The 26,665-nt window shown below is 42.6% G+C and overlaps 2 protein-coding genes across 6 annotated transcripts in view; one reads left to right on the forward strand and one right to left on the reverse strand.

The window, feature by feature from the left end:
* FN1 (fibronectin 1) overlaps nt 1-1,738 on the forward strand; it is a 100,321-nt gene extending 98,583 nt beyond the window's left edge. For 3 of the 5 annotated variants that reach the window (XM_032238951.1, XM_032238975.1, XM_032238967.1), the window contains exon 44: nt 850-1,738. In XM_032238951.1, coding sequence (XP_032094842.1) covers nt 850-927 — 78 coding nt within the window. In that variant the 3' untranslated portion in view covers nt 928-1,738. The remainder of the gene's footprint in view (nt 1-849) is intronic. The other 2 variants (XM_032238960.1, XM_032238983.1) reach the window with 1 other exon arrangement.
* Nucleotides 1,739-6,796: 5,058 nt separating this feature from the next.
* The window catches only part of ATIC (5-aminoimidazole-4-carboxamide ribonucleotide formyltransferase/IMP cyclohydrolase), a 29,990-nt gene continuing 10,121 nt past the window's right edge, over nt 6,797-26,665 (reverse strand). The window contains exons 6-16 of the mRNA XM_032210854.1: nt 25,611-25,762; nt 25,353-25,509; nt 23,616-23,741; nt 23,262-23,369; nt 22,783-22,868; nt 21,359-21,448; nt 17,182-17,310; nt 16,200-16,292; nt 13,640-13,822; nt 10,160-10,315; nt 6,797-7,070 (exon numbers count right to left, since the gene is read on the reverse strand). Coding sequence (XP_032066745.1) covers nt 6,951-7,070; nt 10,160-10,315; nt 13,640-13,822; nt 16,200-16,292; nt 17,182-17,310; nt 21,359-21,448; nt 22,783-22,868; nt 23,262-23,369; nt 23,616-23,741; nt 25,353-25,509; nt 25,611-25,762 — 1,400 coding nt within the window. The 3' untranslated portion in view covers nt 6,797-6,950. The remainder of the gene's footprint in view (nt 7,071-10,159; nt 10,316-13,639; nt 13,823-16,199; nt 16,293-17,181; nt 17,311-21,358; nt 21,449-22,782; nt 22,869-23,261; nt 23,370-23,615; nt 23,742-25,352; nt 25,510-25,610; nt 25,763-26,665) is intronic.

Below are 26,665 nucleotides of genomic sequence, written 5' to 3' on the forward strand. Positions count from 1 at the left end.
CTCACAATTTCACCCATTTGCTTTCTGTGAAATGGGGGTGTTCTATTGTATACGAATAAATAGGAGATTCTGCCTTTAGTGCTCAGAGTCCCTTTGCCTTGTCCATTGCCAAAATACTGGAGCATATGTTCTAAAGCAAATTTCACAGCTTCCTAATGTGATTTATAGCAGGAGTGTCAAACTCAAGCCTCGTGGGCCGGATCCGGCCTGCAGGGTGCTTAGCTCTGGCCCGCGGGGCCGCCTTGGAAAGAGCGAAGGACCGGCCCATGGCGCCTGCAAGAAGCCGTAGCAGAAGCCCGTATTTGCTGGCAGAGGGCTCAGGCCATCACGGGCACCCCCGACATAAGTGACATTGAGCTGTTAGATATCAAATAATTTCACTTTCTTTGGTAAATGATGTGGATCTGTTTGCGTTCTACATGATAGAATTGCAGTAATATAAGCCAGAAAAGGTAAGGCTTAAACAAAATATAAAACAAATGGAAAGTACTTTCCCATGGAGTCCTAAGCATCAGTTACATTAGCAGAGGTGGTCTATAGGTGTCAAGTGATAAAATATGCATTAAAAAAGCAAAGTCTGTGATTATGTATTTGGGCCAAATATCAGGATCTAAGTACAGAAGGGCAGAATTTGCATCATATAATGTCACATGTATTTTGATCTAATCTCAGGTTGTTGCAGATGGTGAGACACACTGAATTTTTGTTCTGAAATCAGACAGTCATTTTAAGATTTTTCATTAAGAGCCTACAGTATAAATGTTGTTCAGATTATCCACACTTTCAGTAAGATACTTGCTGCCTTTTAACATTATGACTGCTAATTATATTTATCCATGTTTCCCCCAGCAGAACATCCATTGTCCAATTGAATGCTTCTACCCCTTACATCTACATTCCGATGCCCAGAACCAACGTGGAGATTAATTATCAAGATTTTAACATCAAGCAAAAAGAGGTTGCAGCCAAGACTATCACTATAAATACTGCCAGGAGAAAGCAGATCTATCTTATCTTGGGGTAATGAAAGCATTTAGCTCTCATATTTGGGCTCCATAAAATCTGGATGACCACAGGTTTGTAGCAAAGACACTTTAGATTCTTTTCTGCCTTCTGGTGGTCATCTGGGTTTTCCTACCCCAGGCCTGATAGCTTTACAACAGCTGCACCTCTCCACTTCTGCTGCGCTTGTCCAAAGGAGGCCCGTTCTGGTGCATTTCAATTCTTCTTTTCATCAAGGAAGCATATATCCTGTCCATTCTTTTCCCAAAGTCTTTCAATATTTTCCTTAAAGCAACTATTGCTAATAATAAACGCTCAGCAATTTGTAAACACCCTCAGGACCATAAAAATGGGAGAGAGAAAATACTGAATATTCAAATGAAAATCCAAGGAGGAAATATGTTCTGCTAACCATGCAGGCGTCAATGGGAACTACATATCCTATTACTGTGATATTTATAATATGCACAGCCTTAATCTTTATAAATGATCCTATTTTTCCCCTAGCAGTATATATGTATCTCATACTGTTATTTATCAACATCAATTTCCTTCTATTCCTCCCTCCCCCCAATCTCTAAATGTCCTTACAAGAAAATACATTAAAGACATTTAGTATACTGTGGACAGAAAAATTTGGTATAATTATGATCAGTGATTATTTTTTATACTGTAAGTGCCAAAGCTTTCTGCTGTGAGAGACAATTCTTTTAATAAAAGGTTTCACCAAATTGTCTTTTTTTGAACTATTGTCTGATTTTTTTTCTAATTAATCTGAGCTCAGCAATCTGTAATCACTTCTGACATTATTATGCTTAGCAGCCCACAGAAACAGAATAGAACTAAAGAAAACCAATCTTAGGTATTATAGAAAGCTATAGAAAGTTTGTTAAATTCTTTAATTTCCTATTGTTTTCTCAAAATAAAACTCCAAAGGAAATTAGGTTGATAAAAGATTATTGCCCCATTATTGCCCAGTGAGCTTTCTACCTGAGTGGAAGTTTTAACTCTCTTTTTAAACACCCACATTTTAGTCCATCCAAAATGGAAAAGTAAATTTTTGCAAGTAAATTATTAGGAATTATTAGACTTCTGGGATCGTAGATGGATAGGGCTATTATATTCGCCTATAAATGGCATGTCAGCCCTCAGGCTGCCATCCAGGGGACCCTGTCCATCACCAGGCCCGCTCAGCCATGCTTACACCCCACTAACGCTGCCACATTGATGCTGCCCCGCTGATGTCGATTGAGCCTGTAGCTGCCTGTGGCTCTTCTACTTGGGTGCAACGGCCTACTCGGATGTAACTCTTGCTCGGATGCGGCTAACCAGGAAAGAGGCTGTGATGACACTGAGTGGGGGGGGGGGGTGGCTGAGGGTGGGAGTCTTGGTGATGGTCTCGGGGGAGATCGCTGGTAACCTCAAGGCGGAGGATAAAAAGGCAGACTCACCTTGAGGAAAACCTTTCAGACATCGTGGGCCATTAAGGCGGCGGCTTTGGTGTCAATCGAACCACGTTGCTGTGGCTGCGCCTGATGCAAGAATATCTTCCCCTAGATGACAAGAGGTTGCAGCAAGACTTATAACAAAGTCATCGCTGCTACCCAGTTTTCACCTGATGCCCCCGTTCATGCAGTAAAATATGCATCCAGAGCCTTGACAACATCTGTAACCTCCAGGAGGAAGTGGATGCCAAACCCAAATGGCACCTGGCGGCAGCTCCTTATGTGGGGGCCCAGTTGTTTGGGGCACTGCTGGAACCCATTTTGGTCGACGACAAGAATAAGGTCTTGCCCACGGCAGCTAAACAGTCAGAACAGACGCCTGCTCCATATTATCATAGACCTTCCTTCCGCCAGCAGGACCAGGAGGCCCAACAAGCCAGGTATTTTCTTCCCCGTAATAACAGGCAGCAGGACAGACAGTCAGATAGGTCGTATCATAGAGACAGGTCCCGCTACCAACCGCAGGACAAGAGGCCCTTTCGAGGGGAAGGCGGTCGTTCCTTCCACAGAGGAATGTAATTTAGAATTGCTTCCTCCAATTGGTGGCCGCCTCACCTTATTCGCGGACGGGTGGGATTCCATCACCACCGACCAGTGGGTTCTTGATACCATTCGATTTGGTCTCCGTCTAGAATTCCTATCCCACCCCCCAAACAGGTTTAGGGTTTTCTCTCCTTCGAGGAATCCCGTTAAATGGAACCTCATGAGGGTGCCCATTCAACACCTTCTGGAGATTCAGGCTGTGGAACTAGTCCTTACAGACCAGGAGGGCCGGGGGTTTTACTCCAATTTGTTCATTCGGCCAGCCACAGGTGGATCTCTTTGTGTCTCCGAACAATGCCCAGTTCCCCAGATTCATTTCCCAGTTTCCAGCTCGAGGGGCAGCGGACATGAATGCACTACGCTGCCAGTGGGTCTCCTGTATGCCTCCCCCCCTTCTCTTCATTCCTGGGGTTCTGAGCCGGGTGGTCACAGAGAGAGCGGAGGTGATTATGGTAGCACCCTTCTGGCCTCGCAGACCTACTAGACATCTCCATAGCACCCCATTGGAGGATTCCAGAGGAGGAGGTCATCTTGTGCCAGGGGGTCCTGTTCCACCCAGAGCCACAGTGGCTCCAATTGACCGGCTGGCACTTAAGCAGGAAATCTAAGGGCGACCAATTTTTCCGATAGGGTGATTGGAACAATCGTGGCCTCATGTAGACAGCCAACCACACAAATACACAATGCCACGTGGGCCTCTTTTGTAACCTGATGCAGGGGGGCATATGTGGTTCCCACCGAGGCCTCAATCCTTCAGGTCTTAAAGAGTTCCTACAGGATGGGTTGGAGAAAGGCCTTTCTTACAACACCATCCATAGACAGGTGGCAGCGCTATCTGCAATGCTGTGGGGTGAGAAGACCAGATCACTTGCTCAGCATCCGGTGATCAAGTGGTTCATTAAAGGGGCTGCTAATCTCCAGTCACCAGTTGTCCAGAGATTTCCAACGTGGGACTTACTGCTGGTGCTCCAGGCACTTGTGGAGGGACTTTTCAAGCCGCTGAGGACAGTCAGTACTCAGTATCTCACCCTCAAGGTAGTCTTATTGGTAGCGGTCACTTCCGCCAGATGTATCTCGGAACTGAGTGCCTTATCGTCTAGGGAAGATCTCTGCGTGCTCTACAAGGATCACGTGGTACTTCGCTTGGACCCCTCCTTTCTACCTAAGATTAACACATCCTTTCACAGGGCTCAGGAGGTTGTGCTGCCGGACTTTTGCCCGGCTCCTTCCGGAGACAGAAAGCGGTCATGGCATAAGGCTGGACATCTGACGGGCCCTGCACACATTTACCATTCGGTGTACCGCTTCATTCCGGCGTATGGAGCCAGTTTGTGTCTTTTAGATCTTTCTCCTTAGGGGCTAGGATTACCCTGATGAGAGCAGCTTTTGCCAAAAGCACCAAAACCTGGTTCAATAGTAATAGCAGTTAGACTTATATACCACTTCATAGGGCTTTCAGCCCTCTCTAAGCGGTTTACAGAGTCAGCATATCGCCCCCCACAGTCTGGGTCCTCATTTTACCCACCTCGGAAGGATGGAAGGCTGAGTCAACCTTGAGCCGGTGAGATTAGAACCGCTGAACTGCAGATAACGGTCAGCTGAAGTGGCCTGCAGTACTGCACCCTAACCACTGCGCCACCTCGGCTCTTATATATGCCCGTGGGATTACTGTGCTTGATTGGCCTCTCCATTCTTCCTCCATACTCTGGGTCCTTGGTTTCCAAATGAGATGCAAAAGTTGCTCTCATCAGAAAAGAGGACTTTGGACCACTGTGCTTCATTAAGTCCAGGGTCAACGCAGCCGTCTACCAGGAGATTTTGGAGCACTTCATGCTTCCTTCTGCAGACGAGCTTTATGGGGATGCTGACTTCATTTTCCAGCTGCCCATACTACCAAAAGCTGGTTCAATGACCGTGGGATTACTGTCCTTGATTGGCAAGCAAACTCGCCTGACCTGAACCCCATAGAGAATCTATGGGGCATTGCCAAGAGAAAGATGAGAGACACGAGACCGAACAATGCAGAAGAGCTGAAGGCCACTATTGAAGCATCCTGGTCTTCTATAACACTTTAGCAGTGCCACAGGCTGATAGCTTCCATGCCACGCCGCATTGAGGCAGCAATTGCTGGAAAAGGGGCCCAAACCAAGTACTGAGTACATATGCATGCTTATACTTTTCAGAGGTCCAATATTGTTCTATGTACAATCCTTCTTTTATTGATTGCATGTAATATTCTAATTTTCTGAGATTGTGGATTTGGGGTTTTCATGGGCTGTAAGTCATAATCATCACAATTATGACAAATCACGGCTTGAGCTATCTTGCTTGGCATGTAATGAGTCTTATCTCATATATTAGTTTCACCTTTTAAGTTGCATTACTGAACTAAATGAACTTTTGCACGATATTCTAATTTTTCGAGTTTCACCTTACATATATGGTCCACTAGGACGCATACCATATTGTTAGGAGTATAAGGTGTACTTTTTCACCCTTTAAAAGAGGGTGAAAATTTGGGTCTTATACACCAAATGTAGTCACGCACACCCACCGGCTCCCACCCTTTGGCCTCTGCCTCCCATCTATTGCCTCCTTGCAGCAAACGGCCTGTTTCAGCTTCAGCATAGCTTGATTAGCACAAGCAGCTGATTGTGGGTTGGGTCGGCCTCCCACCATTAGCTGTTTCAGGCTGAAGGGATTCCCATTGCCTATTGCCGCCTCCACGTGCCCCATTTTCCGCCTATTCTGATTCCCGCCGCCCGGAATGAGCTGAAAATGGGATGCGGAGGCTGGAACTGAGGCGTGCGGAGGTGGCAATAGGCTATGGCAATCCCTGCAGCCTGAAACAGCTAATTCAGCTGCTTATGTAAATGCTAGGAGACAGAGGCAGATTCCCCCCCCCCTTGTGCTAATTAGGCTAAATTGAAACTGGCTGTTTGCTGTTAGAAGGCAAATTGCTGGGAAGCAGAGGCAGATTTTTTTTCTTGTTTTTCTCTCCAAAAGGTAGGTGCATCTTATACTTTGGAGCATTGTATACTCCAAAAAATACGGTAAATTCCTGTCACAGTTACTACTGTTCAGCCAGGTACCACCTATTCTGTACTTATGCATTTGTTTTCAGGTAAGTACAGGAACTTCCCTTATCACTGAACTGCATCTTATGACTTAAGGCTCAGTATTCAACTCTGTCAAGGTGCTTCCGGATCTTGAGTCCATCTTCCAAAGTATTACCTATTCATTCAAACATTTATTAAAACATTGTTTTAATTAGTCAAAGGACAAGAATGCACAATGAAGATTTGAAAAGCAAGACAAAAAAATCAATACAACATACAATCCTTTTTCCAAATACTATCACTATGTATCCCACTGTCAAAATGGCAAAAGAACAATTATTACATAAGGCTCCCATCATACAATTCGGTTTAATGATAGGGGTTTGTTGTGTTTGTGTGAGCCTTCGGGTCAGGGTTGACCGGTAGTTTTCGGGCACCAATTTCAGATGAGATGGAAACATCTATAAATGTTACCAAAGTGATTCCAATATTCTCCTTCCCCATTTCTTACGCTGCTTTCAAATGACAGATGTTCCTTCCAGAAATAATCCTATTTCTATCCACATGGAATCAATTTCAGGAGAAACTTCCATTCTCCTGTTAATGAACATCTCAGGTTCACTAATTTAAAAACAAATTTCCAATATGTACAATCCTTAGCTGAGAATGATAAAAAACAGTAAATGATTGATTTTATGTCACTATTTTATTTCTATTGATAGTTTTTGCACTTTTATTTTTCAAGAAAATTTCATAATTTTTATCTCTCTTAACTCCCAATATATGTAGCTTTTAGCAGACTGTGTAAAGAATATGCTTCAAAAATACTGATTTTATAATATCAGTGGTGAAATAGGCGAAGGTTGGTATGAATAAGAGTTATTCCCAATTCATCACAGGCTTCAATCACAACTTGGTCAGCAGCAGAACCGGACGGGGATACAATGAACTGGACTCCACTCTGAGAAAGGAAAACACATTTATTAAATGAATCACTTCAATTGTTACGTTAGTAACATGGTTATTAAGTGAATCTGGCTTTCCCAATGACTTTGCTTGTCAGAAGATCTCAAAAGGGGATCACATAACACTGAGTCACTGCAACCAACTTAAATGAATCAGTTGCCAAGTGTCTGAATTTTGATCAAGTGACCATGGGGACGGTAGAACAGTTGGAAGTGTAAAAAATGGTCGTAAGTCATTTTTCTCAGTGCCATTATAACTTCAAACAGTCACTAACCAAACTGTTATAAGTCAAGGACTATCTGTACTCAACTCAAGGGCCCAGTTAGGGGATACACTTCTCTCCCCGTTCAGACAATACAAAGAAACAGGCATGTAACAACAGTATATCAATTACATTTCAACCTAAATCCCCAATGACTTCACCCAGTAGTTTCTTATAAACATTGAACACTATCAAAGACAGCATCTTGGGGCAGGACATTGTAAGACTCCAGGCTTCAAGCCACAGTCGCCTAGTACAAAACTTGGGAACATACTATTAAAAGCGTAAGTATTACATAAAAGTCCCACCCAATTCATAGAGCTGATCAAGGGGGATACTTCTGCAAATTGACCCAAAAGCCAGAGGAAAATCAAGTGAGAAACACACAAATTGTTTCTCTCCTGTAAAAGTCAACCAAATCAAGGCCAATTTTTTCACATAACCCAGATGAAGCACAAGTCATGGCCTTACAGGATTGCTTGTCTCTAAGAATGCTTTCAGTTGGATCACCACCCTCCTCTGGATTCCCTTACGCAGAAAAAGATATTTGCCTTTTGGCCCAGGACAAGGAACCTCCTGAGAAGAGCAGTCAAAACATGGCCTCTTTTTGGGAAGGAAAACCAGCTCTTAAGAGCTGTGGTGGCATAGTGGTTAGAATACAGTACTGGCTACTTCTGCTATCGGCTGCCAATTTGGCAGTTCAAATCTCACCAGGCTCAAAGTTGACTCAGCCTTCTACCCTTTCCAGGTGGGTAAAATGAGGACCTAGATTATTGGGGACAATATGCTGATTCTGTAAAACCAGTCAGAGGGGGCTGTAAAACACTGTGAAGCGGTATATACCGTATTTTTCAAAATATAAGACACACCTTCCCCCCCCCAAAAAAGAGGGTGAAAATCTGGGTGTGTCTTACAGACTGAATACAGCATTTTTGGCCGACCGAAACATAATCTTTTTTTTCTTGTGGTTGCAGAGGGTTTGGGACGTCTGCAGAGTGCAAAAACTTTTTTTAATTACCTCTTCAAAATCATGGTACGTCTTATATCCCTGTGTGTTTTATACTCTGAAAAATACAGTAAGTCTTATTGCTATGGCTAGTGCAATGAGGCATTCAACCCCCTCTTCTAGAGAGCTTAATTGGCCAAGATAACTATATGATTGGGCAACATGGCAGCCTGGATCCACAGCTTACAAAATTTAGACTGTTCCTACAGACTACGCAAACACTCCAGGTGGGTCTGAAACAATGGCAGCACTTAACTAATTATGGGTTTTTTGACTTTGATATGTCTTGCAAATCTCTGCCTATCACATAACACAGCGGGCCTTTGATGGGCATAATACTAATCTGCATATAATTTTTAAAAGCTCTGTAGACTTGTTACTTGAGAATGCAATGAAGCCTCAAGAAAGTCCTTTCTACCACCCTTATTGTAAGAGAGCAGGTGCCCAGATGCTTCATTCAATCTCAACAGCATTCTGGACATTAACCTGTTTGCTTTCCTGATTGCAGTATTAGCAAAAATCTCAGCATTGTCATGTCAATTGCCCATCATACAGCAGTTAGCAATAGCAGTTAGACTTATATACTGCTTTCAGCCCTCTCTAAGCGGTTTACAGATTGCCCCCAACAACAATCCGGGTCCTCATTTCACCCACCTCGGGAGGATGGAAGGCTGAGTCAACCTTGAGCCGGTGAGATTTCAACCGCCGAACTGCCGAACTAGCAGTCAGCTGAAGTGGCCTGCAGTACTGCACTCTAACCACTGCGCCACCTCGGCTCTTACCACTACATTCCATAATTTCAGAGGAAAGACTATTTTAATGTGTTTCCTAGTCCTGCATATTTCACCCCAAAATGGTAGGAACCTTATAAATGAGTAATTTCAATCCTAATTACATCCAGACTGCCTATCCCAACACCTCAGGCAAAATCTAAATTAAGGGTGTATCTGTGATACGCTTCTATTAGTTTTACTTTAAAGGTAACTCCCACTGGTCTTGATTATAATCTGGAGTCAGGAGGCTGTAGAGAGGTATGCGGAAGGAACGGTGTGTTTTGCTTCTGTGGGCTGTCTTGCCAAGAATAATAACCAAGTGTCAAAAGTGGCTACAGATTGCTGAGCTCAGACTAATTAGAAAAACTCAGCAGTCAATGAATAAAGAAAGGGGAAGTAAGCATAGGATGTATTTGTAATGGAAAGTTGCACGCCATTCCCGCCTTCATCACCTTTATTCTTCTCAGGAGGCCTCTGGAGAAGATGGGAATAACTTCTGGCTTTCTAGAGCAGACTCAGCATATGATTAAAAGGTCAGAGGGCTCTCAAGTTCTTCTTTTATAATTCGTGGTAGGAGAAGAAATTTCTTTTGGAGGGAGAACTGATTTATTGAACTGGCAATGACTAACAAGACTTTTCTTTCATCTCCTCTGAAAGGTGTAGTCCAAGTTGGTAACATGGTTTTTTTAAAAAAAAAAATCACTAATGTCTTAAGTTAGTTAACTAAGGAACTGTGAATTTGGAAATTCAGAAGATGAAATGAAACTTGCATTTTGTATTAGTGCTATTTGTGCTAAATTGTCAAAAGAGAGACTACTAAGGGAGCCTGGTTTGGAATTGCAGAAAGTGACGTAGATATCAGCCTGAGATACACGTTACTGATCATTCTCTAATTAACACTAGTCCACAATCACCCCAGTGTGGTAATCTATCTTTCTTGCTGTTTTAAGTAGGTTTCAAAGAGCCAAACATTTCCTTTAGAGTCTGGGTAGCTGATTAAACAAGAACATCTTTTATTATGTGATTTTATCAAAAGATCTTACCTGATTTGCTCTGTCTACATTATCCCTAAAAGGGAAAAATGCATCAGAGCTTAGTGAGACACCATTTAATTTTCCAATCCAGGCTTTTTTCTCTCCTTCAGTAAGCAAACTGGGGACTTCCTCAAATTGTGCCTTCCACTTTGCAAAATCTTCACCCTGTAAAAATGCATTTTTAATCACCTGCTAAATGGAGGAAATCTCATTCATATAAACATGGCAAATACAGTGTGATTGGTTTTATCCACCTTTTTCCTAGCCCCATAATTTGAAACAGGGCTGTTCTAAGAGCTGCAGCATCAGTTTTTATGGCTGGAATGTATGATTATTTTAAGCCAAATGTCATAAGTTGTTTTTTTTAAACTTTCATGAGCTCCCAACTGCCTCAAGAAATCAACAACATTGGTTGACTTGTTTTATCAATTTCATTTAATGTGACTTATTTTTCAGATAAAGAACATTTGGTTGTCTTATAATCATTTCTGCAGAAAACAACAGCATTGACTGTGCTTCAGTGCTCCCTCTATCAACATAAACTTTTCTGGTAAAGAATGCTCAAAGAGATGGAGCAGTCCTGTTACTATCGGTTCTACAATGAAGTATATTAAGTAGGGAGCCAAGCTGTCATATTTGGTGATCAGAAGTGCCACCGCCTTACGGTATTCCTAAAAAGGAAGACATGGCTCTTTCTGGGGGAGCATCTGTTGAGTCCTTAAGAATGAATTGACTGCAGCTAGAATTGCATTTGCACAACAATGGAAAAGTAAAGAGATCCCTACAGATATAAAATATGATTTAAAAAGATCAGAATATTCAGAAATGGACAGGCTAACACTTACAATTAAGGAAGAGAAAGAAACTGAATACTTTTTTACCTGGGATTTATTTTATCAATGGTTAGCTGATAAAAACAGGAGTTAAAAGCAGGGAAATATAAGGAAAGGATCAATGATATATGGGAGGTATGTTAAAATGGATAAGTAAACATTATTATTATTATTATTGTTATTATTATTATTATACAATTGTATCACAGCGGCCAGTTGTTTCGCCAGATTTGGCATTGGTTACTAGTCGGGCCCCACCCAGGGGCCTAGGACGTCGTAACGTATTTTCGTAATATGCGTGCAGATCCAAGCAGTGCGGCTTTTTGCATTTGACTGATGGTGATTTTGTCAATTTTTAACTGTTTTAAATGTAATTCCAGTGCTTTTGGAATAGCACCCAGTGTGCCAATTACCACTGGAATTATCACTGCTGGTTTGTGCCATAGTCGTTGAATTTCAATTTTTAAGTCCTGGTATTTTGCTATTTTTTTCATGTTCCTTCTCGGCGACCCTGCTATCACCTGGTATTGCGATGTCTATGATTGTCACCTTATTTTTCTCAACCAGTGTGATGTCTGGTGTATTATGCGCCAGTATTTTGTCCGTTTGTATGCGAAAATCCCACAAGATCTTATTAATAATAATAATTATCATTATTATTATCATTAGTATTATTATTTGTGGTTAATCTTTGGTGAGATTCACAGCCTTTGGGGCTGGTTGGTAGCTCAACAGCTCGAGTCCTAACCAAGGACCGAGGAACTGTTAAGATAACGGAGGATATAAGCTGTTCCAAGTAGGGCGTTTTTTTGTAGAATCAGAATGTTCAAGTCTGATAAATTTAGAATTTCCAAATAGCGAGGTAGCCCTTTGGGTATTGCTCCAAGGGCTCCAATTACAATCGGGACAACACACAATTTCTTTTTCCAGTTGCTCAACTTCAATTTGCAAGTCCTGGTATTTTGTGATTTTTTCTTGCTGTTTATCTTCAATTCGTGCATCCCCAGGTATTGCAATGTCAATGAACCATACTTTTTTCTTCTCATCTATTGTTATGGCAGGTGTGTTGTGGGCCAATCCCAAAGTGACTCATTTAAATCAGTTACCCAGCAGGACACAGAAGGTGCCTGTGGCACTGTCCAGGCTGCAACCAAAGGTGGCTTAGATGTGATAGATCTTCTTACATACTATTCCATCTGTGTGCAAAAATGAGTGAGTGTAAGAACCCAAGATGTGAGGGGGAAAAACAGCTTTGCCAACATCTGCATGGCCCACTCTGCTTGAGCTCTGGAGAACTTCAAAAGGCAAGTGAGTGCTAAATAGGGGGTTGGTGTGGAGAAGGCACAAGCAGCTGTGGAGACCCCATGGGGTGGGAAGCGACCATGTGATGCTGGAGTCTTCGCTACCCGAGGAACCCCATGTGCACTTACCGTATTTTTTGGAGTATAAAACGCACCAAGATTTTGAAGAGGCAAATTAAAAAAAAAAGTTTTTGCACTCTGCAGACCTCCCAAAAATGGCCTGATTTTCTGAAAAAAAAAGAGGCCTGTTTTTTTGTCAAAAAAAGGGTATGCATAGCCTTTAGGCGGCTTGTAAAGTGCTACTGGGGTCTGGGGGGGGGGACAAGCAAAAACCAGGCCATTTTTCACAAAACCAGGCCCATTTTCTGTAAAAAAAGGGGGCATGCATAGCTTTTAGGACGCTTATAGAGTGCTCTTGGGGGTGGGGTTTCAGGAGGCCAAAAATGCTGTATTCAGTGTATAAGACACACTCAGATTTTCACCCTCTTTTCTGAAGGAAAAAGATGTGTCTTATACTCCACAAAATACGGTAAGTACCCATCATTCAATATAACATATGAATTGGGGAGGGCTGGGGTTCGTTTATTTAATGTGGTTCAGTTAACATTATGACCGTAATGGGTAGGCTTCATTACGATTGTACCTCGAGGATTACCCATATTTAGCATGTTCTCAATCATCCTTTTTAAAAGGCAGACACATTTTTTTTGCAGTCCAGATAAAATCTCAGTGATTAGCAACATCAGCAGCCTTTATGGACTGATATGGAGAAGCTATGAAACTGATACTCCCAATATTATTCTCTTATAGTAATCCTTCCAGAGGTATGTTAAATAAACAGAAACATCAATAAAGTTTTCAGGAAGATATGAGAAAAGTTACCAGTTACCCATCACTTCTAGAATTTAGCTGCTATGAAGGACCAGAACCAACACAAAATAACGGCCTTGAGGGAGACCTTGTAAATTCTCCCCCAGTGCAGAAAAAAGTCATATCCAATAGTCTTCCAAACCTTTGAAAGAACAGACTAACTTCGAAAGTACTCATTCCCATTTGATCCTAATCTAGCACAACTATTAGGGATAATGGATCCCTAACCTTGTTTTGGATATGGATAACATATTTTTGAAAAAAAAGAAATAACAAATTTCAATAGTCAAAACTCTTGTTAGGAACAAATGGTAACGATAATTAGGATGTTAACGATATGCATCAATGTTTTTTAAATTTGGCAACTTTGATGAGTAGTCTTCAATTCCCAGAATTGAAGCTGAGCTTCTCATGATTCTGGCTGGAGAATTCTGGGAGTTGAAGTTCATGTATGATTTGAGAGTTGTTTCTATTGATTGCTTTACCTCACCAATGGTCCCGGTGACATATTGATCAATAGCATTGGAAATCTCTGCTCTTTTTACTCCAGTTTTGAACTTCATGGAAAGCACTCGTGGGTGATGTCTGAGCCACCAGACATTTGCCTTGTCTCCAGCCAGGCGGGTACAGTGGATACGGGATTGCTGCCCTGCCCCAATTCCAATCACCTAAAACGCATGGAACGAAATAATTAAAAGGCATATGAAAAACTTTCTATATGCTTATTCATTATGCATCAATAAACGCCATGACAGTAGAGTCATATTCATTTATTTTTCCTTCCTATACAAATTGATTACAATTTTACAATAGCAGAGTTGGAAGGGGCCTTGGAGGTCTTCTAGTCCAACCCCCTGCCTAGGCAGGAAACCCTATACCGTTTCAGACAAATGGCTATCTTCAACATCTTTTTTTTTATTGAAAATTTTTAAAAAAGATTTTACAAATATTTACCACCCTCCCCACCCGAGCCCATCCTCCCCCAACCCCCCCCCCGACTTCCCAGAGCAAATACAGGGTATAAATCTTTAACAATCATATTCTAAAATAAACTAAAAATAACTTGGCTTCGTCTTTCATTTGTGCTTTAACTCCTCTTTTGTTAATATATGCAGTGAATTACAATCAAGAAGATTTCTATAGTAAATTGCATAATAAAATAATAGAATTGGAATATGACAATATATGCACTGTAGGTTACTTTAATGCAATTGGGAATGCAGATTTGGATAATAAGGCTAAAAAAATAAACAAAAAAATATAGAAAAACGCTTCCAAAAACCTTTTGTAAAATGGTGGAAGAATTAGGTATTCAAGATGCTTGCCAAGAAAAGCACCCTGAGAAAAGTCAATATATATTTTACTCAGATAGATATATATGTCTTTGTCCAGAATAGACATGATGTGGATATTAGTTGAATTCATATGTAATATACGAGAGATAAACATTGAAATAAATACTTGGACAGATCATAATCTGATAGAAGTTATATGGAAGAGACAAAAGAAGAAAGTAAGGTGGACAATGAATCAAACAATTTTAAAACAAAGAATTTATAGAATACATGGAAAGGAAATTGGACTTTTTCTTTAAAGAGAACAGAAAAGAAAAAACCACATTACGGAATGTATGGGACGCAGCGAAGGCCTATATTAGCGGACTCACTATAACGTATCTGGGGAAGAGGAATAAAAAAAAGGGACAAGCTCGAAAGAAACTAGAAGAGGAATATAAGAAGTTAGAGATGGAATTGCAAAAAGAGCCAGAAAAAAAAGAATTTAAAAAATCAATTATAATATATATTATAATTCAATATGCAATCAGCTAGTATTTTAAGATCTTTTTCATAAATATGATAGTCAAGCACAATATTCCACATTATATACTTTATTTTTGAACCTATTGTCACCCACTTAATATTTTTCTCTAATTTGAAAGGCATCCTTTTTACGCATGAATGTTATTTTCAAGCCAATTATGTATCTTTTTGACTGACATCCATTCAATTCAGGGCCCAATTAGCTTGCCAATTAAAGATCTGTGGGTTCATCAATCGTTTTTGCTGACATCAAGATAGTGTACACCCACTATTTATTAAATAAGTTTTCTTATTTTAAAAAAAATAGATACAATTCTAATCTAAATCTTATTCCTGACCCACCTTTGCTGTCTAGTAATCGCTGTATTCCAGGGCCTTGTGCATCATTAACCCCGACATGATCTGACACGGAATCTTCCTAGATAAAACCAGAAATCTGTAGTTCCTCAGGTCCTCCGTTTCCCTGCTTTGCAATTTGGCACTTCAGCCTTTCTTAAGAATAATTTTATTTTCATTTCAATAAATGAGGCCAGCCAATTATCAGCCCAACCCTTTGGATACATTCAAGAAATTACTCTTTAAACCAAGAATGGCTTAACTTCACATCATCTTCCATGATGTAAACAGGTAAAACTAAACTGTCTTTCACCTAGTTAAAAGTCCCAGGATCACAATATAAAATGGTGAGAAGGCTAAGATTGATGAGTGCAGTTAGATTTGAGCTACTGGAAGGAAGCTAGGAAGTCCACAGCTTCAGAATGTACAGACTGGGTGGGGTCGGATGGTTCAGTAGTTCAAAATACGGAGGAAGCCTTGTTAGAGAAAGACGGCACCGTACTTTTGCACAGCATTTAACAATGTCTGTAAAAAAATTTAATTCAGATCTGAGAATCTGATGTTGGTGAGATGTTGTTGAACCCTGAACAAATGAATACGGATCATGCTAGTCAGAACCTGCATGGATGACATTTTCTTAAATTATGAGCTTTTATAGAATCCGTAAATGCTCTTATCAGCGCTTGATATCATAGCACTCTTGATGTTCTTGAAGACCATCTCTCACAAGATGACAACTGTTGTTGTCCAAGATAAAAATTTATATGTTTGAAATGTTAGGAACAATTTTGTAACAGTAAGATCTGTTTTGAGAGCAATCGCTTTTAAAATTGGATATTAAATCAGGAAGAACAATAAGACACTCCTCCAAATGTCCCCATGTACCTACCTGTCCATTCTTGGCATAACAAACGGAATTAGACTGAGTATATTTAACAGCGATGGTGGCAACAATGAGATCTCTGATGGCTGAATCAGGCAGCTGAAACAAAGGAAGATGATTACAAAGGCACCGCGGGGTCTTTACAAATTGTCTTGGTATGTGGAGTGAGTGAGTATGTATGTTAATGAAGGAGCCCACTTTTTATTAATTTTAACTTTTATTCCCTGTTTTTATTGTTATAGTGGGGTGTATATGTTACTACGGCTGTTTGGGGCATATGAGGGGATTGAGAGTGCGGCCCAGGGCCCCCCCCCCACTGATAGATCCGGGCAGATTTGGATTTGGATTTATTAAATTTATAGGCCGCCCAATCCCGAAGGACTCCGGGCGGCTTACAGAAAATAAGTTTTAAGAGAAGGGTTAAAAACAAACAGAAGAAAGCGGATTAAAAGAAACACAACATGCACCCAGTCTAATCGGGGCCGGACCTCGGTCAGGAGGGCAACGGTAAAAAAATTACTGATTGGGTAAAAAATTTACCTCTTCAAAATCTTGGTGTGTCTTATACTCCAGTACATTTTATACTCCAAACAATACGGTAACTAATTGTTCTTGAACCTGGCATATCTGTGGTAGCAATCGATTTGTCAGGGTCTGTTCTAGAGAGAGACATTAGAGCAAAGCCTGCTAACTCTTTTGGGGCTTGCTCTTTAAAGGAAGAGCTTCACTTCCCCGCTTGTAATTGCAGTCTAGTTCAAACACAAAGTGAATTTAGCATCTAATATTTCCAATTTTCTCCGCAGTTTCTGTCTATACAGAACTTGCACAAACAGAGCACAAATATTTTCACCATCTGGTTCATTAGCAATCTTACCCAGAGTTTTTAAAAGTGATTGTTAACAGCCCTGTTGATAAGATATCCTTTTAGCAGCAGATTAAGCATTCCTATTGGAACTAACCCCATTTTCATTCAAGATAACTTACTTACATTTTTATTTTTAGTAACAATGTTTTTGAATAGTGATTGATCAATCACACCATCATTCCTTTTCTGCATTAGATGCAATCCAAAGAGTGTACGGATTTCATTTTCCTCTGGCTCAAAAGTTGGATCCATCTAAAATCAGAAAAAGATTGCACATCCTTGACTCATTATTTGGTACTAATTATTTATTATTTATTTAGTATATGGCAAAATAAAGTGTCAGCATAGACAGGCAGGCAGACACATATTGAAAATACAACATAGGAGATAAAATAGAGGTAAAACCATAATAAAATCACCATAATATGGAGCCATAGAATTGTAATGGGATGGATGTTATGATTTGATAGCTAAGGAAGCAAAATCCTGTGACCAAATGAAGCCTCAGCCAAAGCCTAGGCATCAAGACTTGATGAATGGCGTGGGCGACGCCCAGGCAGCCGCTCGACAGGTGTCTTCGAACAGAGCCTGCATGGACCAAGCCAACGAAGGTGCCGCACTCCTCGTCGAGTGAGCGGTGATGCCAGCTGGCATCTGCACGCCCCTTGCCTAATAAGCAGTGGAGATAGCTGCCCTAATCCAGCTCCCGGTGGTGGAAGGCTTAACCCTGGACCCTAAGGAGGAAGGCAGGAAGGATACAAACAGTGCCTCCGTGCGTCGGAAAGACATGGTCCGCCGAAGGTAAATGAGCAGCACCCTTTGGACGTCTAGTCAATGCCATGCTTACTCCCTGTCCCTGGATGAGGCCAGGCAGAAATCCGGCAGGACCACCTCCTGAGCCCTGTGAAAGGGCATGTTAACCTTCGGTAGGAAGGAAGGGTCCAATCTGAGCACCTCACGGTCTGTGTGGAGCACGCAAACATACTCCCTAGATGATAAGGCACTTAATTTGGATATATGCCTGGCGGAGGTGACCGCCATCAGGAATACCACCTTGAGGGTGAGATTCTGAGTGCTGACCGTTCTCAGAGGTTCGAAGGGACCCTCCGTTAACACCTGGAGCATCAGTGGTAGGCCGCACGTGGGAAACCTGTGGACAACCGGTGGCCAGAGATTAACAGCCCCTCTAAGGACCGCTTGATCACCAAATGTCAGGCAAGTGATTCCCCCACAAGCACAGTGGATAGTGCCGCCCCCTGCCTATGGATGGTGTTGTGAGAAAGGCCTTTCTCCAACCCATCCTGCAGGAACTCTAAAACCTGAGGGATTGAGGCCTCGGTGGGAGACACATGCGCCCGACCACACCAGGACACAAACGAGGCCCACGTGGCATTGTATATGCATGTAGTCAACTGTCTCCACGAGGCCACGATAGTTCCGATCACCCTGTCAGAAAAATTGGCTGCCCTTAGATGTTCCCGCTCAAGTGGCAGGCGGTCAACTGGAGCCATTGTGGTTCTGGGTGGGACAGGGCCCCCTGGTGCAGGGCCACCTCCTCCTCCAGAATCCTCCAATGGGGTTCTATGGAGAGGTCTAGGAGGTCCACAAATCATGGCCTGCGAGGCCAAAAAGCTGCCACTAGAATTACCTCTGCCCCCTCTGTGACCACCCCTCAGAACCCTGGGAATGAGGGGAAGGGGGGGGGAAAGTCGTACAGGTGACCCGTCGGCCACTGGCAACGTAGTGCATCTACATCCTCTGCCCCTCGAGTCTGGAAGTGGGAGATGAATCTCGGCAGCTGGGCGTTGTTCAGCGATGCAAAGAGATCCACCTGCGGCTGGCGGAACCTCTGACAGATCTGACGAAACAGCTGGGCATGGAGCTGCCACTCCCCGTGGTCAATGGTGGCCCTGCTGAGCCATTCCACTTGAACGTTGTCCATTCCGGACATGTGCTCTGCCACCAGCGACAGGAGATGACGGTCTGCCCAGGTCCCCAGACTGAACGCTTCTTGCCATAGTGCCAGCGAGTGTGCACTCCCTTGATTGTTGATGAGCACCAACACATGCCAGCCAGCCACTTGGGAAGCAAAGTGTTTGAGCGCAAGGTGGGCTGCACGCAGCTCCAATCAGTTTATGTTGTGTCTTAGGTCTGCCGGGGACCCCTGACTTTGTGCCAACTGTGCCGCTCAGCACCGCTCCCCAGCCGAAGAGGCTCACATCTGTTGTTAACGTGAGATGAGCCAGATCCTTGAATACCGATCTCTTCCGAAGGGACAAGTGAACCTATGCCGGAACCTTGACTTTGAAGGATGCGTCGCTGGTGCCCTTGCGTTGGTGCGGCAGGAGCAGCCACCGCAGTGTCCTGGCATGGAATCCTCCTCACCACACGGTATTCACGCGGCTCCCAAAATGGCGTCTGGCTGCCTCCGCGACTGTTTCCTCTCCTTGGGAGCAGTCCTGCCCCCAAAATAGCCACCAACGAGTTCTTGAGGCCTCCCGAAGCCTCCGAAGCCTCTTGTAGCTGCGCAGCTGCAGCTCCAGCTATTCCAACGGCTCCACACAATCCTCCCGACGTTGAAAGGAAAATAAGCCTCTCAGCTGTTTGGTGGCTCTCTGCCCTCCTCCTGAGGCCTTCCCCCATCACACGGGGACTCCAGCCTCACCACAGAGCGAAGCCTGGCATCCTGGTGGCCTCAAACCCGGGTGCTGAGTCCAGCAACTCCATACAGGCTGCACGTGGCCTCCATGAGCCGACCCAAGTACCCGCCAGTGCGCTCGGCTCCACCCATCGAAATGGAGACTCCCTCCACTTAAAGAGACAGAGACCAGGAGAGGAGAGGATGGGGGGGAGAGGAAAGTATCCAGGAAAAAATATTCTCAGTTCCAATTCAGGGGCTAACTAAAAAAGGTCTTCTCACCGGGTAAGACTGAGTTGAAAGAGGAGCCACGCAGAGGAAGCAGAGAGGCTTCAAAATCTACTCAATCTAAGGGCAGATTGGTTGTGGAGGCTTCCCCATTCCCTACGGAGAATAGAGAAAGCCATGGAAAATGAAGACGTTAAATTGCTCTTGGGCTTCAGAATCCAGACAGACAGGCACCTGCCACATAACACCCCAGACTTAACAGTTGTCGATAAGAAAGACAAAAAAAGTCTGGATAGTGGATGTGGCAGTGCCTGGAGATGCCAGAGTCAAAGAAAAAGAACTAGGAAAAACCACAAAATATCGTGACCTGGGCATCAAAACTACACAGCTATGGATGAAACATGTAACAGTGGTACCCATTGTCATCGGGGCACTTGGCACCATGTCCAAGAATTTTACAAAACACATCAATAAATTGCAGCTTCCTGCAATAACACGAGTGGAATTGCAAAAAAGTCCACTAATTGGAACATCACATATTTTAAGAAGATGGTTGGTTGATCCCTAGGATGCTGGCAGCAACTCGTATCTACTATTAGCACCAGTCAATGGTATTTGTGACACATTTTTAAATGTGCACGCTACCTAATTTCCCATGACTTTGGTAGCTCACAACAAACGAAGAAATTATAATAAAATAGAGTAAAATATTTTTTTAAATGGCAATATGCATTGACCAATCAGAAGGGATCTCACTCTCTTTCACCAAAGGTCTGGGTGAAGAGTCAGGTCTCCACAGCTCCTCCACATAACAGCAGTGGGGTTCATCTGGGTCTTAGCCATGCGCCTTATTCCAGAGAGCAGCACTGATAGTTTCATGTTGATCTGCAAGAGTGGTAGGCAACCTTTTTTTTCCCCCCCCCCGGCTCCACTTGGTCCTCAGAATGGATGAGGCTGAAGTTTCCAGCCCCAATTTTTTGTTTATACAGAAGCCTAAAGCACCTATTTTTCCCTTTAACCCCCCCCCCAAAAAAAGGGAAACTAAAAAGGAAAAATGCCAGCTTGAGGGCAGAGGAGAGATTCAGATTTGCCCAAAGGCCTGAAACTATGTGGAGGGGGGGGGCTAGAGAGGTGGAGTTTTAGGGAGCTTATGTACTGGAGGATGGAAGATGCAGCCATGAGATGATCAACCAGGACTGATCAGACATTCAAATGTACTACATTAACAGTAAAAAAGATTTGATGCTCTAGTAAAAAAACAACAACCCTGCAAGCAGTTTAAAGAGGTTTAAGAATGAGAGTTCATATTTTTTAGCTTCATTTGTATGGACACATTTGGAAATGGCAAATCAAAAAATCAGATTTTAGACTGAGGGGCACAATGGAAATAAGACACGTATTTAAATTAATTATCCTCAAGAATAAAATACTGACCTGGAGTACACAGTAGCTGCCATTTTTCTTTTTGGATAGAATTTTGAGGGCTTCTTCATCAAAGCCTGGAGCCACAATCCCATCAGACACCTACAAAAATAAAGGTTAAACCATCAAATGGAATAAGGCAACAAAGTTTGAGTATTGATTTTTACATAGCAGAAACAGAAAAATTTATGTACGGTACAAAGGAAGAGCCAGAATTATGCTACTGGTAATAAGGAGGAACTCAAAAGAACCAGTAATGATCGAGTATGGAAAGTGAAGGAGAGAAAAAATCAGAGGACAGGAAATGGAATGAAGAATTTGGGGGTTTGACTGACTGGTACTCTGAAGATCTTGTCATTTTGCTTAAATGTATGGCACAGATTCACTTCATCACAGTATAGTTGAACAGTGGAGGCAACTAGATTTGCAAAAGAGAGAGGTTACCCAATTTGCTTCATCAAATGTCCGTGTGTGGGGGGGGGAGGATGTTCTGTGGCTCAGTAGCTGAATTCCATGCAAAGTCAGGCCTTTGTTGTTGGCTGTGGGTCCAAAGTCCTCTCTTGGAAAATACACGTGTGGGGTTCCTCACAACTTGCACTGGAGCTGTTAAGCCTAGAAGTTCTCTGCACACTGGCTAGAGATTTCTGGTCTTCTAAGAAATTTTCTGGCAGTGAGAGCAATCAACCAATGAAACAGAAGTTGCCTTCGGAAATTGTGGGAGCTTCATCGCTGGAAGCTTTCAAGAAGAGACTGGACTCCCATCTGTCAGAAATGGTGTAAGGTCTCCTGATTGGGCAGGGGTTGGACTAGATGACCTACAAGGTCCCTTCTATTAATCTGTTTAAGTGTGCTGTTCAATTTCCTGCAGTTTGCTGGAGTCATCCATCCAGAAAGAGCTTAAATGCTCCCTCAACTCGTACCTGAGTTTCCTATTGTGGGAGCCCTTAACCAGCACTGCAGAATTAAAGTCTTCTCAGCATCCTTTTCCCTTTCATAAAGTCCTTTTACAATTCCATATTTGAAAGTACTACTTTCCCAATTCCCACTCTGTTATAAATACCAGGCAGGATAAGACTAATTCTCTAATGTAGGAGCACATAATTACTACGGCAAGGGTAATTATTAGAACCACAGGGTATGTAACCAGGATGTTCTGATCTCCTGTAAGTTTACAGCTTGTGTTTTGGTTGTTGGGGGTATGGACAAAAACTAGCCTTATTTGAGAGATTGAGGACGACAAAATCAACCTATTAATGCTTCACAAAGCTTAAGATACCCTTTTGACCCATGAAGTCCCTCAACTATTCACAAATAAATCATTATTATTTATTTATTTACTTTATTAATAATTTACAAGGTGACTCTGGGCAATCATACCTTGATATAGTTATTTTCAACTGCAATTATGACTGTAGAAGAAAATGCCAGTTACTGACCTCCCTTGAAATGATCTTTGCTGTAGGAACATCACAGATATCAGATAAAGCAATGAAATCCCCAAAGGATGACATCCTATCAGCACCTGGGAAAAAGTAATGTTTTCAAACTAAGAAACTCTCATTGGGTGAGACACATGTTATGTACAGAAGAAAGAGCACAGCGACTGGATGGAACCTGCCCCAGGCTGGATCCAGCTCTAGAGCTTTAAAATGTGTAGAAGCTATTTCTTTATTTGCTGCTTGACAAATCAGGTATTTTTCAACTACTACTTCATAGCAACTGGCATTTATAAAGTAACTGAACAGCACGAGGTTGTCAGTCATTTCTGAAAGAGATGTGAGAAAATGCCTTAAACAGTTTGGCCAGTGCCATTGTCCCCCGTTATACATCATTACACAGACAAGAAGAGCAGCAATTCCAACCAGAATGTTAAATGAAAATGTGGTCTTCTTTTGAGACCCCCCCCCCCGCTCACCTCTTGCTCTGGCATATGCGGCGGCCAAGGGTGTCAGAGTAGGGTACAAGTCATGCACCATGCAGACCCGAGCTTCTTCCTCACTGAGAGGCACACCAACCGCGGCACCTGGCAAGAGAAAGACAGTAAGAGCCGCTTGCCAGAGGTCTGAAGGTGACTTCTCAAGTTACAAAAGTCTAACAATATTTCTCACATGTTGTCCTGAGACCCACTTAATAAATGCACATCATTACTTTTCATTATATTGTACACAACTTTATTAGAAAGTCAATTTCTTTAGCCAAAACCCTGACATGTTTTTTTACAAGACCATCTCAGAAGCAGGTAAGTAAGAACTTGGAAGTTCGCTGTTACCTGCTGGACTGACGTGCTTGAAGGAAGAGGCCGCGGAAACGCCCAACGCCTGCTTCAGCTCCCTGACCAACTGCCAGGCATTCAGAGCATCACACAGATTTATAAACCCCGGGGAACCATTCAGAACTGCGAAGAGATGGAAAGGCTCACTCAGCTATAATATACATTATAATATTATATATTTTACAAAGTTATGTACATTGGCACATGATGTCAGAGAAATTTCCTAGAATGTATAAAGATACCGTATTTTTGGACTACAGGACGCACCTTGTATCCAAAAAATACAGTACTTCAAATGTATTTTGAAATGTGAACAACATGAAGGGACATTTTATCACTCCTAGTGTAAAAAAGCTAAAAAACATTAGATCCAAATACATGCTTTGACACAGAGAATTTTAAAAATTAATATTGAAACCAGAAATATTCTTTTTAGGATTAATAGACAGCCATATATTGGAACAGAGTAATCTGGACAGTTATTGATTTGGGTTCCAAGCAGGCGCACTTTATCGCTTGCTCAGGGTTGCCGTCAGCAAAGAAATTAGCAAAAATGCTTGTGAAACACATTTATCGCCTGCACGGAGTGCCCAAGAGGATCATTTCACACCTTGGAGTCCAGTTCACAGCCACGCTCTGGAGAGAGGTCCTGAGATCCATTGGATCCACACAAGAACTGATTCATCCCAGCATGAACCGCGCAGCAGAGAGGGCCAATGTGACAGTGGAACAATACAACCGGTATTATCAGCAAGAAAACTGGTCAGACTTGATACCCTTCGCTGAAGTGGCATACAACAATGCGCTCCACAGCAGCAGGGGATTAATGCTTTTCCAGATTCCCAGTGGCATGGGATTTGTTCCCATGCCTGAGCTGCCTAGAGAACCTCCCTCCTCCATGTCTCTGAATGAATGGATGGACACTCTAAAGAAAGGATGGGAGAATACGAAGAAGGCTCTAGCAGATGCAGCAGAAGCCTACAAGAAGCAAACAGATAAACACTGCTCGCTCCAATCCCCCTTCCGTGTGGGGGACAAAGTTTTTGTGTCTACCAAATACATAAGATTAAGAATGCCTAGCAAGGAATTTGACCGATGGACTGGGGATGCAGCACCTCTTCGGACCTCCTGGCGCCTGGCTTCGGAGGCTCCCCAATGACTGCCAGCAGTCTTGGGGCGTTCAGACGCCCCTGCAAAGCACGGCTATTGGCCAGCGCAGTCATAAGCACACAGGGAAGACAAGGGAGGAGGTGGGGAAGGCAAGGATGGAAAATTCTCACACCGATTTTAAGAAAATCAGGAGCCAAGAAATAAGTCTCCTATGAGGCCGATAGACTTAGATTAAACTGGGGGGCAGGAAGTGAGGCAGAGGGGAATGGCCTCAATGTAACCTCAGTCTCAAGGCAAATGGGGTCTGAGAACATCCCATCGACGACTCCTCCCACAGGGCCCCCTAGGAGACTGGGGGTCCTCGGGGCACTTGGTTCTGTTCTTCACATGACAAAGCTTTAGCCAGACCATCAATATGCTGTAGCACTTACTCATCAAGGGCTGAAGATTTAAACTCAAAAACATAGGCGGTTTTAAGCTTAAGCTATTAGGAAAACGAAAACAATGGGTGTGACCTACCAGATAGAATTACTGTTACTACATAGCGTAGTCTTTTGAACAATGCTGCTGTTTATTAATGATCCTGCTGAAGTGCCTTCAAAGTGGATTCTGAAGGCCTCCTACCTGAGAGAGGAAGTCGAGGCCGTGAAGTATAGAGTTGAGCAGGAGTTTGATGGGGATTCATGCCGTATCTCAGTGGAAGTTGAGATACTCCTTTGCTGTACTCTTTCCTAAAGTAGTCGGAAATTGCGGTGTCGTATTGAGCAGTGTGAGTAAAGGCCTATAAGAAGCGGGAGGGAGATGCAGCTGTCATCAAAGTAATGAAAATATGAAAATTATCTGTGCAATAGGCACATTACATAGGTTGCCGTAACACTTTACCTTTAAAGCCAACTGACGCCGAATTTCCAAACTGGTATCCTTATCAGAGGAGTTTTTCATTTCTTTTGCTATATTTGTGTAATCCCCAGGATCGCAAACAACTGTCACCCGGGCGTGGTTCTTTGCTGCAGCTCTCAGTAAAGCAACGCCTCCTGTGATAAAAATGGAAGCATAGAAAATATCATATTCGGCACAGAAGTTATTGAAAAAGGTCAAAGGAATGGTCAGACTTCAGCTAATGAGAGAGGATTTATCAGATCAAAGAAAGAAGAAAACCACTCTCTATGATACCCAAGCAAAGGATTACAAACCAAAACCAAAACTGAAGTACAAAAAGTATTTTGCACCACTGGAGTTCATACTGTTATTGCAATACTTTACTATCAGCATATATTTGAAAAATGTTCAAAGTAGTAACGATTTTCATTTCCACAACTTATTTTGGAAGACAACCTGCAATGAGTTTCTTTCAAGAAAGCTGCCGATAACGGTCTCTTTCATAAGATGTAAGAAGGCACAAGAGGTTTAGCTACCTTTCAGTTCTTACTGACCATTAGGAAAGTACCAGGAAGAAGAATATTGGAGAGAGCTATCATGTAATGCTTAGTTCTTGAATGAAATTGTCAGAGCCCTAAAAGTGATACTGCCATTCCACTGGGAGGAGGAGGAGGAGGGCCTTGGAGTCCATTCATTAGCAGTACCTGTGATAACTGATATTTAGGATGGCCATGTGGGACGTTTCACTTTAATATCTAACGGAAGATAGCCATGGGAATGTATGTTTATTCGGCTCTCAGGGCAGTTGATAAAGGAAACATCTCCACACTTGTGTATTGGCTAAAATCTGCATTCTAACAAATGGGAGGGGTCTCTACTGCTTTAATTATACTCGCATTGCCTAAGGGGATTCAGTTGTTGCTTTGAATTTAATGGCCTCCATTCTTCTTAATAAAAGGTTCCTTTTGAAATACTCTGTTTCAAGAGCCTTCACTTTCTTAATTTAGGAGCCCTTAGAGAAATCATCTTCATTCGGATTTCAAGCAAAACTGAATGTA

Source organism: Thamnophis elegans, chromosome 1 (assembly GCF_009769535.1).
Source record: "Thamnophis elegans isolate rThaEle1 chromosome 1, rThaEle1.pri, whole genome shotgun sequence".
NCBI lineage: Eukaryota > Metazoa > Chordata > Lepidosauria > Squamata > Colubridae > Thamnophis > Thamnophis elegans.